General features: G+C 38.7%; 1 protein-coding gene across 2 annotated transcripts in view; it reads right to left on the bottom strand.

Moving 5' to 3' along the window:
* Positions 1-5,879: 5,879 nt before the first annotated feature.
* Positions 5,880-16,919, bottom strand: part of gpsm1b (G protein signaling modulator 1b) — a 59,610-nt gene continuing 48,570 nt past the window's right edge. Inside the window, exons 12-14 of one of the 2 annotated variants that reach the window (XM_060912145.1) lie at positions 11,164-11,326; positions 7,750-7,955; positions 5,880-7,399 (exon numbers count right to left, since the gene is read on the bottom strand). In XM_060912145.1, coding sequence (XP_060768128.1) covers positions 7,214-7,399; positions 7,750-7,955; positions 11,164-11,326 — 555 coding nt within the window. In that variant the 3' untranslated portion in view covers positions 5,880-7,213. The remainder of the gene's footprint in view (positions 7,400-7,749; positions 7,956-11,163; positions 11,327-16,919) is intronic. The other variant, XM_060912144.1, reaches the window with a different exon arrangement.

Here is a 16,919-nt window from a genome sequence, read left to right as displayed (position 1 = left end):
TGAGCCACTCCTTTATGGGTAAACACTTTCCAAGCACTTTTATATTCCTTTATTAGCTCACCAGCCATAAGGCGATGAGCTATTGCCATCACGCGGCGTCCATCCATCCATCCGTCCATCCACAATACAGAAAAATCGCTACTCCTCCCTGAGTTTTCAATGGATTTTGGTTCTGATTGTTTTATTTGGAAGATTTAATCAGGGGGCGGCACGGTGGTGTAGTGGTTAGCGCTGTCGCCTCACAGCAAGAAGGTCTGGGTTCGAGCCCCGTGGCCGGCGAGGGCCTTTCTGTGTGGAGTTTGCATGTTCTCCCCGTGTCCGCGTGGGTTTCCTCCGGGTGCTCCGGTTTCCCCCACAGTCCAAAGACATGCAGGTTAGGTTAACTGGTGACTCTAAATTGAGCGTAGGTGTGAATGTGAGTGTGAATGGTTGTCTGTGTCTATGTGTCAGCCCTGTGATGACCTGGCGACTTGTCCAGGGTGTACCCCGCCTTTCGCCCGTAGTCAGCTGGGATAGGCTCCAGCTCGCCTGCGACCCTGTAGAACAGGATAAAGCGGCTAGAGATAATGAGATGAAATGAGATCTAATCAGTTTGCATAAAAGTTACTCCCTGGTTTTGTGATTTCTCATTAACGAGTTGTTAATCAGGCTGATTAATGAATTTTGAGGAGAATCACTACTCCTTCCTGAGTTTTCAATGGATTTTGATTTGGATCATTTTGTTTGGAAGATCTAATTGCTTTAATTGTTCTCAGGAAGAACAGCTTGGCTAATTATAAATGAGTCTGGTCTCTCATGGTACAGCCATGTGAGCTACTGCATGACTGATGCTCTGGTATTCCTTTACAATTCTTTATATTTGTGCTTGTGGACATGTTTGTGGTCATTATCTTGGTGAAACGTCCATCCAGGGCCATATCTTAACCTCTTCTATAGGGGTGCCAATATTTTTTAAAAAAAAAAACCCTAATAATCATGAAAATAATTTTAGTTAGGGACAAGAGAAGTCAATTCTCAAGTGGTTTAAATAGAAAATCAATGTGTGATGTTCATTCTGTACACTTTTGTTTTTACCCTTTAAGGGTGCCAATAATTTTGGAGTTTGCTCTATAGTTTAACTTATGACAAATCCTGGCACAGCTATTATTGTTTTCCTTAAAGTGCTGATGACACGAACATGACTCTATGCAATTTCTTAAATAAACTATACAACATGGCAAACATGTTAGATTTCTGTTATAATTAGGTGAAAAGAAGCTGTTGTTACGTGAATATCCAACTTTTAATTGCACAGCGCAAGAAAACTGGGTCCGTGGCTCACGGCCATGTTGTGACGTCAGCGGAAGAACACGCTGCGGTTCACTGGCTGTTCTACTCAATGGAAATGGCGCATGAAAACGCCGGTGAACTCTCTAGTGCTAGCTCTTCAACAACCAAATACTGGTACTTTAAGCAGTGATCATGATGGCATGATTTTATCTGATTTTAAATAAATGAGATTGATAATAATGTGAATGTTCACAACTAGTACATACAAACTCTGCAGCTTCTGATTCAGCAGCTGCGTCATACTCCGCAAAAACATCAGCAAGAACCTACAATATAAATGGAAATGCAATACACTAAGCTCAAATGACTTTTGGAAAGTATAATTTCTAAATTTTTTCTACATATTCTTGAAGTCGGTCATCGGGGTACTTGCTACCGTTCCCTAACAACGCATGGCAAAGAGTAAAGTGTAGTGTTGCTACGAATACTTGCTAAAGCCTCCGGTGGAAGATCCTCGATGTGCTGATAAGACGTACAGTTCTATAGAACACACAAGTATCACGATAATCACAAAACAGATGCAAATTGTTAAAATACCTAATTTTTAAGCAATCATGTGTTGATCTCTTCCGAATAGAATCTATGATAGCCTACCCTCTTTACCCTTTGCCTCTCGTTGCTAGGCGGCAGTTACATGAAAGCCGCAAGCTTTCACAAGCAAATACATGACTCATATCACGCCGACTTTATGATTACATTTATGATTATCATGTAGAATCTATAGCTCTTTGTACCTTTATCTTATGTCGTTTCACAACACATGTTCTGACAGGAGGACTGTCTTTGGATCCGGCATAGCTACTAGTAGACCCCCTCCGGAATACTGGCAGTGTTGCCAGATTGGGAGGATTCCCGCCCAGTTGGGCGGTTTCAAGTGCATTTTGGTGGGTTTTGAACATATTTTGGGCTGGAAAACTTCAGCAGTATCTGGCAACAGATATTGCTGACGTTTTCCAGCCCAAAATATGTTCAAAACCCATCAAAATGCACTTGAAACCGCCCAAATGGGCAGGAAACCTCCCAATCTGGCAACACTGTGTAGGCACTGCTGACTGTAGTAACACATGTTTGTGCTGAACTGAACACCCAAGAGATTCTTTTAAGCTGGGAAGGGTGTCAAAACAATCCAAATCGAAGTGTTCAGAGCACAGGACGGATGTTGGTGAGGGCTCCCACTTGTCACGAGTGCGCCTGACTTGCTTCACCCACTTCGCATGCAGCTCGGGATCTCTGGGAAACTTGAATAAACTTACCCCATCCTTGTGGGTTTTGGAGCAAATGCCGACAACACAACGCGAAGGCATAATATATATATATATATATAATGTCTAATAAAAATACTAATAATGATAAACTGAACACCTGCCGCATCAACAACAAACTGGTAAGTTAGGAGGAAGGTTCTTTCACTGACATCATATAGCTCCTCCTCCTCCTTCGTCTCCTGGGTGCTGCAGCCCCGTCAAATTTGCCCAAATAGCCGCGTTTTTTATCATAACTTGTAAAATAGGCGCCTTCGTGAATTAATATATGGATCATCGGGAATTATTTTTATGTTATAAAACATCGCCAAAGATGTTAAAAACGTGTCATCAGCACTTTAAGATCAACCAGAACTTGATTGATTTGTCATCATTATGAGAAATTTTCCATTTCATCTGTTTAGAATAGAATTAAATCATATATTCAGTAACAAGTTCATTATTTATATTAAACATAATAAAGAATAAAAGAGTGATTCAATTTTCATCAACATTTTTATTGAAATGTTGAAAAGGGGACGCACTTGTCCAACAACACAAAATAAATACAAAAATGGACATTATGGCAGTGATTGACCTGTAAAAACATACCAAATAATTTCAGATAAACTCCCATCAAACACCTGATATCAGAAATTAATCAGACATTAATTATTTAAATCTTTAACTCTTTAAAAGTTTTGGCTAGAAATATTTACAGTCAGCTCTCAAGCTAGAATATAAAGCATAACTTTCTTTTTTTAACACTGTTCTCAACTTAACACAATTCTACAGAATTAAATACATTTATATTTCTACAAATTGATTATTTTATTATTTCTAAGTATTTAAATGACATAATGATGTCAGTATTGGACACGAGTCATCTGTAAACGTTACTTATCTAGTATTGTTTACTTCAATAAGGTTATATTATATTGTTTATCTTTTTATTTGTTAGGGTCAAGAAAGAAAGAAAGAAAGAAAGAAAGAAAGAAAGAAAGAAAGAAAGAAGAGGAAATGGGCAAAAAAGAAAGAAAGAAACAGACAAGAGAATGAATAGAGGAAAGAAAGGAAAGAAGAAAAAGCAAAAATGGTAGGATGAGGAGAAATAAAGGAAAAACAATGAATGAGGAAAAAACAGAAGGACAAAAATAAATGAAAAAGAAAGAAAAAGGACAAAGGAGGAAAGAAATAGAAAGCAACAAGAAGAGGAAAAAAGAAGAAACAGACGAATATGAGAAGAGGAAAGAAAGAAAGGCAAGAAGGAAAAGAACAAAAAGAAAAATGGGAAGTTGTGGAGAAATAAAGAAAAAACAAACAATGAATAAAAAAAAATAAATAAATGAGAAAGAAAGAAAGAAAGAAAGAAAGAAAGAAAGAAAGAAAGATGCTCACACATTTGGCACCAACATCAGTTGAAGAATTAACTGAAATTTTTGAATTATGAAAACAAAAAGTAAAATTTCAGATCTTTTCCCTCCTGCAGGTTTTCGGTTTTATTTCCACTTGAAGCTTTTCGAAATGGCAGCTGGAGTTAAACCTCAGACCCACCAGGTGGCAATGAAACAGAAATACTGACACAGAACTGAAACCAGTTCACCGAGTCCCTCTCTGAGCTGGAGTCAGTCTGAGCTGAGGCGTACAGTCACACTGATCCTGGATCAGATCAGACACTCAAGAAACTGATCGGATATTAACCCGCCCTCTACCACTCCCCTTTCTATTCCATGCTGATTAAATCCCCATCACTGTCTTCAGCTCTGTCCTGTTGCGTGATCAGCTCAGGTGAGGACCGAGTCATGAGTCACTCAGCAGTGGCGTGCACAGATAGACACGAGGTGGTGCTCAAGCACCTGCCCCTCTGCCCTCTGTCCAAAAAAAGTGCCCTTTTGAATTTTTTTTTTTACAGTTTACTGAGGCCAATGTCAACATGATCTTTTAGAAAAGCGTGTGTGAAAATAATGTCCCGATGTGTGCCCCCTCCGCACACACACCGGACCTCTGTCTCTCTTGCTATGTCACGTGAACAAGCGTGCAGTGCATTCAATGTGAGGTTGCAGCAGCATAGCGTCCTGGAAGCCACGGCCTTGTCGTAGCGCAGACAACACATCGGGCAGTCAGTCAGCTCTTCCCCTGCCCCACCAGCCAGCTAACACATGAATCGAGTGAAAATGTATTGTTTGCCCTCTAAGCCCAAGCTGTAATTATTTTGTCGTGAAGTAGCCCGTCGCATACAGAAACAACTGCACATAAGTAGTATATTTTTTGCTAGACCATTTTCAGATTTAGGAAAACAAAAATTTCTTTTTCTATTTTGTTCAACTAGAGATTCCTGGCAAAGTCAAAAAGCCTTGATGTAATAAATTAACATTAAGTGGTTGTTTTACACCTTTAAAAACTAAAACGGGTCAGTGGCGACCCAAACACAAGAGGAGGGTTAAATCTCAGACTTTTATAATAAGGTGTTCCACATGTGCAAAAAAGTGCCCTTTTTTCCCCCCAGAGCACTTGCCCCCAAAATGTCTGTGCACGCCACTTTCACTCAGGATGACTCGAGACTTCAGGAGCAGATGGCTTCATGATCTGATGCGGTTTATTCGGATCAGTTCATATACCAGCATCAACAATTTACTTTTATCATTTGTTTTAAGCTGAGGGGGTCAATACTTTTGGAGACAATACAGATGATAGTGATATCTTGCGTTTTCTTTGGGTCTTGAATGGGGTTCTATAGAGTGCACTACATCCTACAGCACCGTTATGTATGAAATACATACACTATGTACAGTAGTGAACAAGAAAGAAAGAAAGAAAGAAAGAAAGAAAGAAAGAAAGAAAGAAAGAGATAAGAAGAAATGGGCAAAAAAGCAAGAAAGAAACAGACAAGAAAATGAGAAGAGGAAAGAAGAAAAAGAACAAAAAGAAAAATGGGAAGATGAGGAGAAAAAGGAAAAAATAAACAATGAATGAGGAAAATAAAAGAAAGAAAGAAAGAAAGAAAGAAAGAAAGAAAGAAAGAAAGAAAGAAAGAAAGAAAGAAAAAGCAACAAGAAGAGGAAATGGGGAAAAATCAAGAAAATGAGAAAAGAAAGAAAGACGAAAAAGAACAAGAAGAAAAATGAGAATATGAGGAGAAATAAAGGAAAAAAACAAATAATGAATGAGAAAATATAGAAGGACAAATAAATGAGAAAGAAAGAAAGAAAGAAAGAAAGAAAGAAAGAAAGAAAGAAAGAAAGAAAGAAAGAAGTGTGGTCTAAATTTAAGATTGAATTTAAAGAGAGCAAAATTTTTGTTTTGCATCATGAGTAAGAAATATCAAAATCACCAAAAATCACCAAGAACATGTTGAATATTGAATTGGAGATATTAATAAAAATGTAAAATATTAATTTGTATGATAAAATTGTTTTTTTTTAAAAACGTACTCTTTATCCATTTTATCACCTAATTCAATATTGTAAATTATTGTTGTTTTTTATTGAACCACGCAGCTGCATTTCTTTCTCTGCGTTTCCTTTTCAATTTGATCCCAGTGATGCAAAACTCTGCAATTTCCGTCCGTCCTCCTTCACTCTGATGTCGTACCGTCTGGAGTGAGCATGAGGAGCAGATACGAAGGCATTTAGGATTTGGTTTAAATGGAAGATTTACAGGTAAGAATAGGAATGCCAAGAGTGAAATAAATGATGGGTAAATAAATAAAAAATAAAAATGAATTTATATATATATTTTAAAAAACTAATTAAAATATTTAACTTGATAAAATTGTGATTTTGCCTCCCAAAGCTGCGAAGAAAAGATTAGAAAAGAGAAAGAAGCTTTGGCTCAATCAGTGATCTGCGGTATTCGTAGCTCCGCCCACACATCTATGTTTTTTCAATAGCTAGGACACCGGTGCAAGAAAAGCAACCACATTACATTACTGCTCATTTAGCTCTCGAGCATATCGAACACATCAATCATCATGAAAACTAAACACCAACAGAGCTTTTTTACAAACAGAACACTCGTCCATTTGTTTTCTCTTTCGAAAGCTTAGATACTTTTTTTAACTTGTTATATCATTTACATTTACATTATTTTATCGATCGGAATAAATTTTTTTTTTAATGTACATTTTTTCACAGTCGTCATTTTCAGTCTTTTTCTCCACCAACAGAATAATAAATATACAACAACATGCTATTAAAATTAAAAAAGAAAACAAGACCCAAAGCACCTATTTTGAATAATTTTGAAGGATTTTTGTATCATGTGAATGATACAATACGATAAAGAGAAAATAAACAAACACTGACACTGAAAATGTCGCGGTTGCCAGAGGAGAAACACCTCGGCTGAAAAATCGAGCGTGCTGAAAGGCTCGGGGTGTTAACCCAGAGCGTCACGCCACGGTAAAAATGAAGACATGCACACCGGATGGTGAATAGCAGCTAGTGAGTGAGCACTACAACAACACTAGAGGCTGGTGTCTAATGAACCACAGAAGGTGCGTTTAAAACGTCACCCTGGATAAAATACAGTGCGTGAAGTACACACTCATACACAAATACACCGATGATGCAGTCACAGTCCGGAAACCTTGCCATCATCATCATCATCATCATCATCAGTCTCTGTCCCGCGCTTGGAGTTGTCTAGCTGGAGTCTCCAGCGGCATTCTCGTTATCCGAGTGGTTCTCCGAGGGAAGTTGGACACGCTGTTCATCCATGCGTTTGGCCTGAACCCTCTGGATGAGGCTGAAGAAGTCCTCGTCTGGCACGGTGGGGGCGCGGGGACCGCCTTCAGGAGGGGAACACCGCTGGTCGTCTATCCGGGACGACTGCCACAACATCCAAACATTATTATTATTATTATTTACAGTACTGCACAAAAGTCTTATAAATGCTGTCAGGTAAAGTTGACTTCAAAAAGAAAAAAAATACAATGTGCAGTAAACATTAATAAATCCAACAATCCCAATATTTGGTGTGACAACCCTTTGCAGTTTTATAAGGAAATGAGTTTGGGACAGGGGAGACTTGGGACGGTTTATATTCCCATAAATTAATTTCAACTAATCAGGTTTTCGATTCAATCAGAAGTTCAACGTCGCCCCTTTAGAGTAACCGACTTCCTTTAGAGCCACGTACTGTTACATGTGCAGTGCACACATGGCACTCGAGCCCTCACCTGGCACTTGATGAGCATGTTGAAGAAGTCATCGCTGGGCTCCTGAGGCTCGGCTTCGGCGCGCAGGTGCCCCAGGTTGTTGTGGGTAATCCTGAGACCAGGCAGGTTCCCGACGCTCACACGCTGGTCATCCAGTCTGCGACTCTGCGAGCTGGCGATTAGATCGAAGAGCTCCTCCGTCTGAGGCGAGGCCAGGAGGCTGGCATCTGTATGAGGAACCCAGAAAGGGGTGTGGCTTCAGTTATGTCAGTTTACACTCCATGTACAGGTGTGTGTGTGTGTGTGTGTGTGTGTGTGTGTGTGTGTGTGTGTGTGTGTGTGTGTGTGTGTTTACATGCAAACAAGTTAATCATCTAAAGCCCCTGATGTTTAAATTTCATTAATAATACACAGTGAAGTAACGATTGACTGTGAAAGAAAGAACATAATATAGTATGGGGCTGTAACCATGGCAACAAGCATGTCTTGATACCATATGCATTGTCACTGTATAAGCAATAAATCTGAAAAGGACAGATGACAAAGAACAAAATAATATTATTGTAGATATTATAAAATGTCCAGGGTGGCACGGTGGTGTAGTAGTTAGCACTGTCGCCTCACAGCAAGAAGGTCCAGGTTCGAGCCCCGGGGCCGGCGAGGGCCTTTCTGTGTGGAGTTTGCATGTTCTCCCCGTGTCCGCGTGGGTTTCCTCCGGGTGCTCCGGTTTCCCCCACAGTCCAAAGACATGCAGGTTAGGTTAACTGGTGACTCTAAATTGACCGTATGAATGTGAGTGTGAATGGTTGTCTGTGTCTATGTGTCAGCCCTGTGATGACCTGGCGACTTGTCCAGGGTGAACCCCGCCTTTCGCCCATAGTCAGCTGGGATAGGCTCCAGCTTGCCTGCGACCCTGTAGAACAGGATAAAGCGGCTACAGATAATGAGATGAGATAAAATGTCCAAAATAGCAGTTTTGGAGTCAGAGAAAATCAGTGGGCGTGGTCGAAATTATTATCTCTCTAGCCGCTTTATCCTGTTCTACAGGGTTACAGGCAAGCTGGAGCCTATCCCAGCTGACTACGGGCAAAAGGCGGGGTACACCCTGGACAAGTCGCCAGGTCATCACAGGGCTGACACATAGACACAGACAACCATTCACACTCACATTCACACCTACGCTCAATTTAGAGTCACCAGTTAACCTAACCTGCATGTCTTTGGACTGTGGGGGAAACCGGAGCACCCGGAGGAAACCCACGCGGACACGGGGAGAACATGCAAACTCCGCACAGAAAGGCCCTCGCCGGCCACGGGGCTCGAACCCGGACCTTCTTGCTGTGAGGCGACAGCACTACACCACCGTGCCGCCAGTGGTCGAAATTGAATGTATTAATTAATTTTAATTAAAAAGTAGGAATAATATTTTTTTCAAGCATTTAACTTCATTTGATTTGAAAAGTTTAAGAATTTGTAATCAGGGAAAACATTAATCGTTTTATTATTAATTACTAATTAAATTAAAACATTATTTAAAAAAACTTTATGAATGAAATGTTGTTGATTAACAGCATTTAAAAGTGATGATTAAATATTAATACACAATGTACATGTATTTTAAACATGTATTATATTATATTTACTTACTCATTAATTAAACTTTAATATTCATATTATCTCTGGGTTACTTGCATATTAATACTTTATTACTCAACCTGAACTAGTCATGTTACCAAATTTATTTATTTCAGGACACTTAATTTAACATGATCTCATATATATTTCAATTTCATACAAGGATTTCTCACACAGTTACAACTCCTCTGGCTTGCTTTCAAATATAAAATATTTTTTCTTTTTAAATAAGCCAAAACATGAGAAATTTTTTAGAAAGCTATAAACGTTCATGTACAATTTTTAAAAAATGCTTAACATATTAAATTACAGTATTATTTATTAATTATTTGTACTTTTGTGGTTGGTAGAAGAGAGCAACTGGACTTGCTTGAAGATTCTTGAAAACGTTTCACGTCTCATCCGAAAGGCTTCCTCAGTTCTGTCTGACTAATAGGGAGTATCCAGTATTTATCCTCTCATGGATCATCATAGAATCCGAATCAGAATGCTGATGGCTGCATTGTAGGTGGCTGATAAAAGATGTCTTAGGCACCCACCTCTGTTTAGAGATGGCCGTTCCAGGTTGACAAAAATGAACAATCCTCTTTGGCTAAAATGTCTGCCGGTTTTCTGGAAGTCCTCTCATACTCCCGCACCAGTCGAAGGGAACTCATCCCAAAGTGTGTAGAAACAAGCCTTTCGGATGAGAGGTGAAACGTTTTCAAGAATCTTCAAGCAAGTCCAGTTGCTCTCTTCAACCAACCACAGATTACTATGTACCTGGATGACTGAGAATCTTCACAGATATGTTTCGACGCACTTTGGGATGAGATCCCTTCGACTGGGGTGGGAGTATGAGAGGACTTCCAGAAAACTGGCAGACATCTTAGCCAGAGAGGATCGTTCATTTTTGTCAACCTGGAACGGCCATCTCTAAACAGAGGTGGATGCCTAAGACATCTTTTATCAGCCACCTACAATGCAGCCATCACCATTCTGATTCGGATTCTATGATGATCCATGAGAGGATAAATACTGGATACTCCCTATTAGTCAGACAGAACTGAGGAAGCCTTTCGGACGAGAGGCGAAACGTCTTCAAGAATCTTCAAGCAAGTCCAGTTGCTCTCTTCTACCAACCACAGATTACTATGTACCTGGATGACTGAGAATCTTCACAGACATATTTGTACTTTTATTTAATAAGGCAATATTGTTTTTTTTTCCTTGAGCATAAAGTAAATTAAAATACTTTACCTGTTCTCTAATAAAACAAAAATCGTCCTCTTAGATCATTTTATTTGTTTGTTTTGCACTTATTGAGAAGCTTTAGAATAAATGCTGAGATTCTTCAGAGTATAAACAGTTTTTAAAAATGATATTTGGTGACATTTCTATGTTATTTGAGAATAAATACTGTAGGTTTGGTAACAAAACAGCAACATTTTTCATGAATAAATAAAGTAGTTTGATGAACCTGTCTTAATGTCTGCAAAAATAAAAATAAATTAGCCCTGAAAAGGATAAACTATTTAATTTTTACATTTTTAAAAACCATTTGATAAATTAAATATGTAAATCTACAAAAGTTTAACAATAAATCAGCTGTATCCAAAAATATATAATTTTTATGTTAAAATAAATCAATAAATGAGATTATAAAATGAATTGCAGTATACTGGTGAAATGTCAGGAAAGTGTATTGTGAGAACTGATCCCGATATGGATGTTGTCTGATGGTATTGCCCCACCCTCCTCCCTGACCTGCGAGCTGTGTGAGGGTCAGGTGGGATCGTGTGATGAGAGACGTGGACTGACCGATCATGTCGCTGATGGCCGAGTCTGCAGCGTCGTCGCTGTGTGTGTCCTGACCGTTCGCATCCTCACTGAGACGGCAGCGCTGATCGTCCATGCGGCTGCTCTGGAACTTACTGAGCAGGTCAAAGAAGCAGTCCTCATCGGAGGGGTCACGGCCCAGCTTCTGCCCACACACACACACACACACAAGAAAGAAATCAAATCAGATATAAAGACACCTGGAAAGGTCACACAGGTCAAAGAGTGGCATTAATAATGATGATCACAAATTCAGTTTATTAGCCTGTGTGTGTGTGTGTGTGTGTGTGTGTGTGTGTGTGTGTGTGTGTGTGTGTGTGTCACACACAATGAAGGTGATATTTGAAATGATAGTTGTGTTTTGCAGTGAAGCATTCAGTCCATATAAGTATTGGCACTCAGGGGGTGTCAGTCATTCTCATAATAACTTTTAGTAAATTATAAATTAGTTTTCTCTTAGAAATCTATATGACAAAATTGACAACTTTAAAGAATATTATTCAAATGTGTTTAAGTACTGAGTCATCTCTGCAGGCCGTTTACTCATCCCACATCTGGACATTTGCTACAAAATATTAAATTGTATAAGTTTGAAGATAGATAGATAGATAGATAGATAGATAGATAGATAGATAGATAGATAGATAGATAGATAGATAGATAGATAGATAGAAATTCTAAGTAAATAACTAACTTAACCAAATGTTTTTTGTTTGGTTAATGGTTTTTGTTTGCTTATTTTTCAATAAAATACAAAAATAAAAAACAAACAAATAACTGAATTAATTTTTTTCGTGGTCCGGTTTCCATCAAATCCTGCACTCTGATTGGCTGGCGAGCGGGTCCGTATCCTACAATACGGACCCCAGTTACGGACTCTGGTTACGGACCTCTGGCGACTCGCTCATTCACAACAACAACAAACATAGTAGCATTTGTTGTCGTTTATCTTTTTTTAATAAGATTTATTTATAAGATTATTAAAAATCTTATAAATTTTGGCCAGCATTTCTCAGGAGAATGTCATTAATTTTACATCATGGATAGCGATAACGACAGTGTTCACAGTGAAAGAGAGTTTTACTACCCTGAGGAAGAAGAAATAAAAGAAAACATTTCAGGAGAAAGCTAAAAACCTGTAACTTGCTAACGGCGAGCAAAAACATGGCTGAATCCTGAATGACTCCTATTTGTATAAATAGGGGACTACATAGGCGGCAAAATGTAGTTTTTTCCTGCCATGGAAGTGCACTTGTATACTGAGGAGGAAGCCATTTGCATTACAGCCGTGAATGAGGATTCAAAATGGCGGCTCAGCTCGGTTTTCCCTTTCGGGCACTTTCGTTTTCTGTTAGAATTTGGTAAAGAAAAAAATAAATATATTATTTACCAGCTTAAGGTTGGTCCGTATGGTGAAATACCGTGACCTCGGCCTTGAATACTGACCTCGGCCCAGAGGGCCTCGCTCAGTACTTTCAAGACCTCAGTCACGGTATTTCACCATACGGACCTCCCAGCTGGCGTGTCACCTCACGAAATCCAGGGACACATGTCGGCCGAAATGAATCTGAGAAAATCGCAAAAGAAGCATTTTTTTTTGTGATCAATTTTTTTTTATTGACATCAATTATGGCATTTAACACATACATATCTTTAGCATTTTTTTTTTCAAAATTTGTGATTTTTGTTTTTTTCCATAATGTGCAAGTTGAGATCTTGAAGAATGTAATCAGTATTTCAGATAGTGGATTGTTTTGTTGGAAAAGCATACATTTTTTGCTGCAAATTGTCTCGTTTTTGTCAGGACTGTAGCCTGCTGGGGTGTGTGGGTAAATTACCATATGGGCCATTCACATGATGATTTCAGTCTTTTTTTTTTTCGCCAATCAGCTGTATGATATGAGCTGAGCTCGTGGCTACTTAAGCTGCATACAGGCATGTACTGTAATTTCACTATGGAATGAATATGGAGCAAGCTAAACAGATCGCAGAGGAGCTGAAACACCGCAAAGCAAACAGACACATGGTATTTACATCGGAGATGACCATTTCTAGCAAAAAAAACCCAACCAAAAGGAAGTGTTCTAGGACTACATATTCCATTGGAGGCATTGATGTGTGCAAGGCGACGTTTCTCTTTCTGATGGGGTGAGTTTATTAATCTAAGGTTGTGTGGTTATTTTTGCATGTAACGGAGAGTGTTGTGGTTTGGTTACATGAAACTAGCGTTGTGTTAGTGTCATCATCGTGCTATCTTTCTTTCTTATGGTGTGAGTAATTTTTCAACCACAAAACGTTAAAGTATACTTTAGGACTTATTTTTGTACTTCATAATTGTGTTGGGCATACTTTGCATGGAAGGAAAATTGACGTGGTGATCTTTGTTTACATGAAAGTAGCATCGTGCTAGCTAGTAGGGGGTAGGGCTTTCCTTAATGTCATGCAAATGAGCACCATTATGTGCCCGCCCTGCACCCAGAGGAACTGAGAAGGAAAACTTTGAGGGCGATTTTCTCCCTTTCCTGTTTTAAGAGGTATGCACTTTCAAAAGGCCACACATTCTTCAAATATTGTCAGATCTCCACATGGAAGGCATCATTGGAAAGCTTAGAAACTGTACTTTCTGAATCTGTCAATAACTCAAAATGCCCCAGGGCCGACATGTGTCCCTGGACTCCGTGATCTGACACTATATATATATATATATATATATATATATATATATATATATATATATATATATATATATATATATATATTTTTTTTTTTTTTAGTTGGTTATTTCCGTATTTTATTTCCAAAACAAACAATTACACAAGCAAATAAACAAACTCAAATGTGTTTCATTTTATTTCATATCTTTTTTTTTTTAAACTCAACATTAAAGTTTTGAAGCAAATGTCCAGATCTGGGATGAGCAAACAGCAAACAAGATGTATTTGTTGGATAGTTTGTGGTTTTGTTTGTTTTTAAATACACTAAAATAAAATGAATTAAATCATGAAATATTTTAATTTTTTATTAATTTATCTATCGATCTATCTGTCTGAGAGAGTACAGGTAAATAATATTACATGAAATGCAACAAATATAATGTACATACAGCTTCAAGGTATAGCTCATTTGCATAATAATGAAAGTAAACCATATGTTATGTTTCCCAATCTATCTTATATTTATTGTATTAGTTTGTGAGGTTAATAGCAATGCTGTGTCTCGAACATGTTTTAACCAATCAGATTACAGGATTAAAACTCTTTATTCCAGCACAACAGAAATAAATAACCTGACACCTTTCTCTCTATCATCTCTCTTCCTGCCCCGTCCTCTCTCTCTCTCTCTCTCTCTCTCTCCATTGTGCAGTATCTATTCCAGTAAAGTCAGCACTTCTCCTACAGTGGTGCTTGAAAGTTTCTGAACCCTTTAGAAATTTCTATATTTCTGCATAAATATGACCTAAAACATCATCAGATTTTCACACAAGTCCTAAAAGTAGATAAAGAGAACCCAGTTAAACAAATGAGACAAAAATATGATACTCGGTCATTTATTTATTGAGGAAAATGATCCAGTATTACATATCTGTGAGTGGCAAAAGTATGTGAACCTTTGCTTTCAGTATCTGGTGTGACCCCCTTGTGCAGCAATAACTGCAACTAAATGTTTGCAGTAACTGTTGATCAGTCCTGCACACCGGCTTGGAGGAATTTTAGCCCGTTCCTCCGTACAGAACAGCTTCAACTCTGGGATGTTGGTGGGTTTCCTCACATGAACTGCTCGCTTCAGGTCCTTCCACAACATTTCCATTGGATTAAGGTCAGGACTTTGACTTGGCCATTCCAAAACATTAACTTTATTCTTATTTAACCATTCTTTGGTAGAACGACTTGTGTGCTTAGGGTCGTTGTCTTGCTGCATGACCCACCTTCTCTTGAGATTCAGTTCATGGACAGATGTCCTGACATTTTCCTTTAGAATTTGCTGCTATAATTCAGAATTCATTGTTCCATCAATGATGGCAAGCCGTCCTGGCCCAGATGCAGCAAAACAAGCCCAAACCATGATACTACCACCACCATGTTTCACAGATGGGATAAAGTTCTTATGCTGGAATGCAGTGTTTTCCTTTCTCCAAACATAACGCTTCTCATTTAAACCAGAACATTCTATTTTGGTCTCATCCGTCCACAAAACATTTTTCCAATAGCCTTCTGGCTTGTCCACGTGATCTTTAGCAAACTGCAGACGAGCAGCAATGTTCTTTTTGGAGAGCAGTGGCTTTCTCCTTGCAACCCTGCCATGCACACCATTGTTGTTCAGTGTTCTCCTGATGGTGGACTCATGAACATTAACATTAGCCAATATGAGAGAGGTCTTCAGTTGCTTAGAAGTTACCCTGGGGTCCTTTGCGATTTTGCCAACTATTACACGCCTTGCTCTTGGAGTGATCTTTGTTGGTCGACCACTCCTGGGAGGGTAACAACGGTCTTGAATTTCCTCCATTTGTACACAATCTGTCTGACTGTTGATTGGTGGAGTCCAAACGCTTTAGAGATGGTTTTGTAACCTTTTCCAGCCTGATGAGCATCAGCAACGCTTTTTCTGAGGTCCTCAGAAATCTCCTTTGTTCGTGCCATGATACACTTCCACAAACATGTGTTGTGAAGATCAGACTTTGATAGATCCCTGTTCTTTAAATAAAACAGGGTGCCCACTCACACCTGATTGTCATCCCATTGATTGAAAACACCTGACTCTAATTTCACCTTCAAATTAACTGCTAATCCTAGAGGTTCACATACTTTTGCCACTCACAGATATGTAATATTGGATCATTTCCCTCAATAAATAAATGACCAAGTATCATATTTTTGTCTCATTTGTTTAACTGGGTTCTCTTTATCTACTTTTAGGACTTGTGTGAAAATCTGATGATGTTTTAGGTCATATTTATGCAGAAATATAGAAAATTCTAAAGGGTTCACAAACTTTCAAGCACCACTGTACAGACCTACTGCAGGAGATCTGGAGCAGAGATTCCTCAAAAGCACAGAGCTGGTGGGAAGGTTAATAACAGAGCACAGGAACTCAATATCTCATCACCACGGCAACGGAAAATTAACTGTGCAGTGACAGAATGAATTCACCTGAGGACATGAGGACAGCGACAGAGCACAACTGGATCTATACACCACACACACACCATCGATATTCATCAATACACACACTAAATCTGTGCTGAACAATATTCAGCACACAGGTTCGTTTATTTCGGGACTGAATATCATTACTGCGGTGTGAAACCCGCTGAGATCAGACCTTTCCCACCTGGAAGACTTCACACTTCATTACTTTTCAAATTTCAAGAGAAATTGCTCCAATCTAATGTATCATAAACCGTGACACTAAAAATTTGCCATTATGCTACGATAAACTTTAAGCTAGCTTATCTAAACCTACATTCACATTAGCAAGCGACAAAATGGCAGACGACCGTTCAGTGCGAGGTCGCAAATTCAGTGACAAAGCGACATTCGTATCACAATTTTCTCAATTCTGTGCAGATTGAAATGAAAACTGATGCAGTAAAGCAACAAATCAGTAAAGATAAATGATTGTCTCACAGAATTGTGTGAAGGATTGGTTCCTCAGACTGATCGTATCACGCATGTGATCTAACTTTTCTTCACGTCCCACTTTACACAACTTTATCTGACATTAATTCCCATTACAAAGAA

The sequence above is a fragment of the Neoarius graeffei genome, chromosome 28 (genome assembly GCF_027579695.1).
Source record: "Neoarius graeffei isolate fNeoGra1 chromosome 28, fNeoGra1.pri, whole genome shotgun sequence".
NCBI classification, from domain to species: domain Eukaryota; kingdom Metazoa; phylum Chordata; class Actinopteri; order Siluriformes; family Ariidae; genus Neoarius; species Neoarius graeffei.
This window is presented reverse-complemented; position numbering and strand designations above follow the sequence as displayed.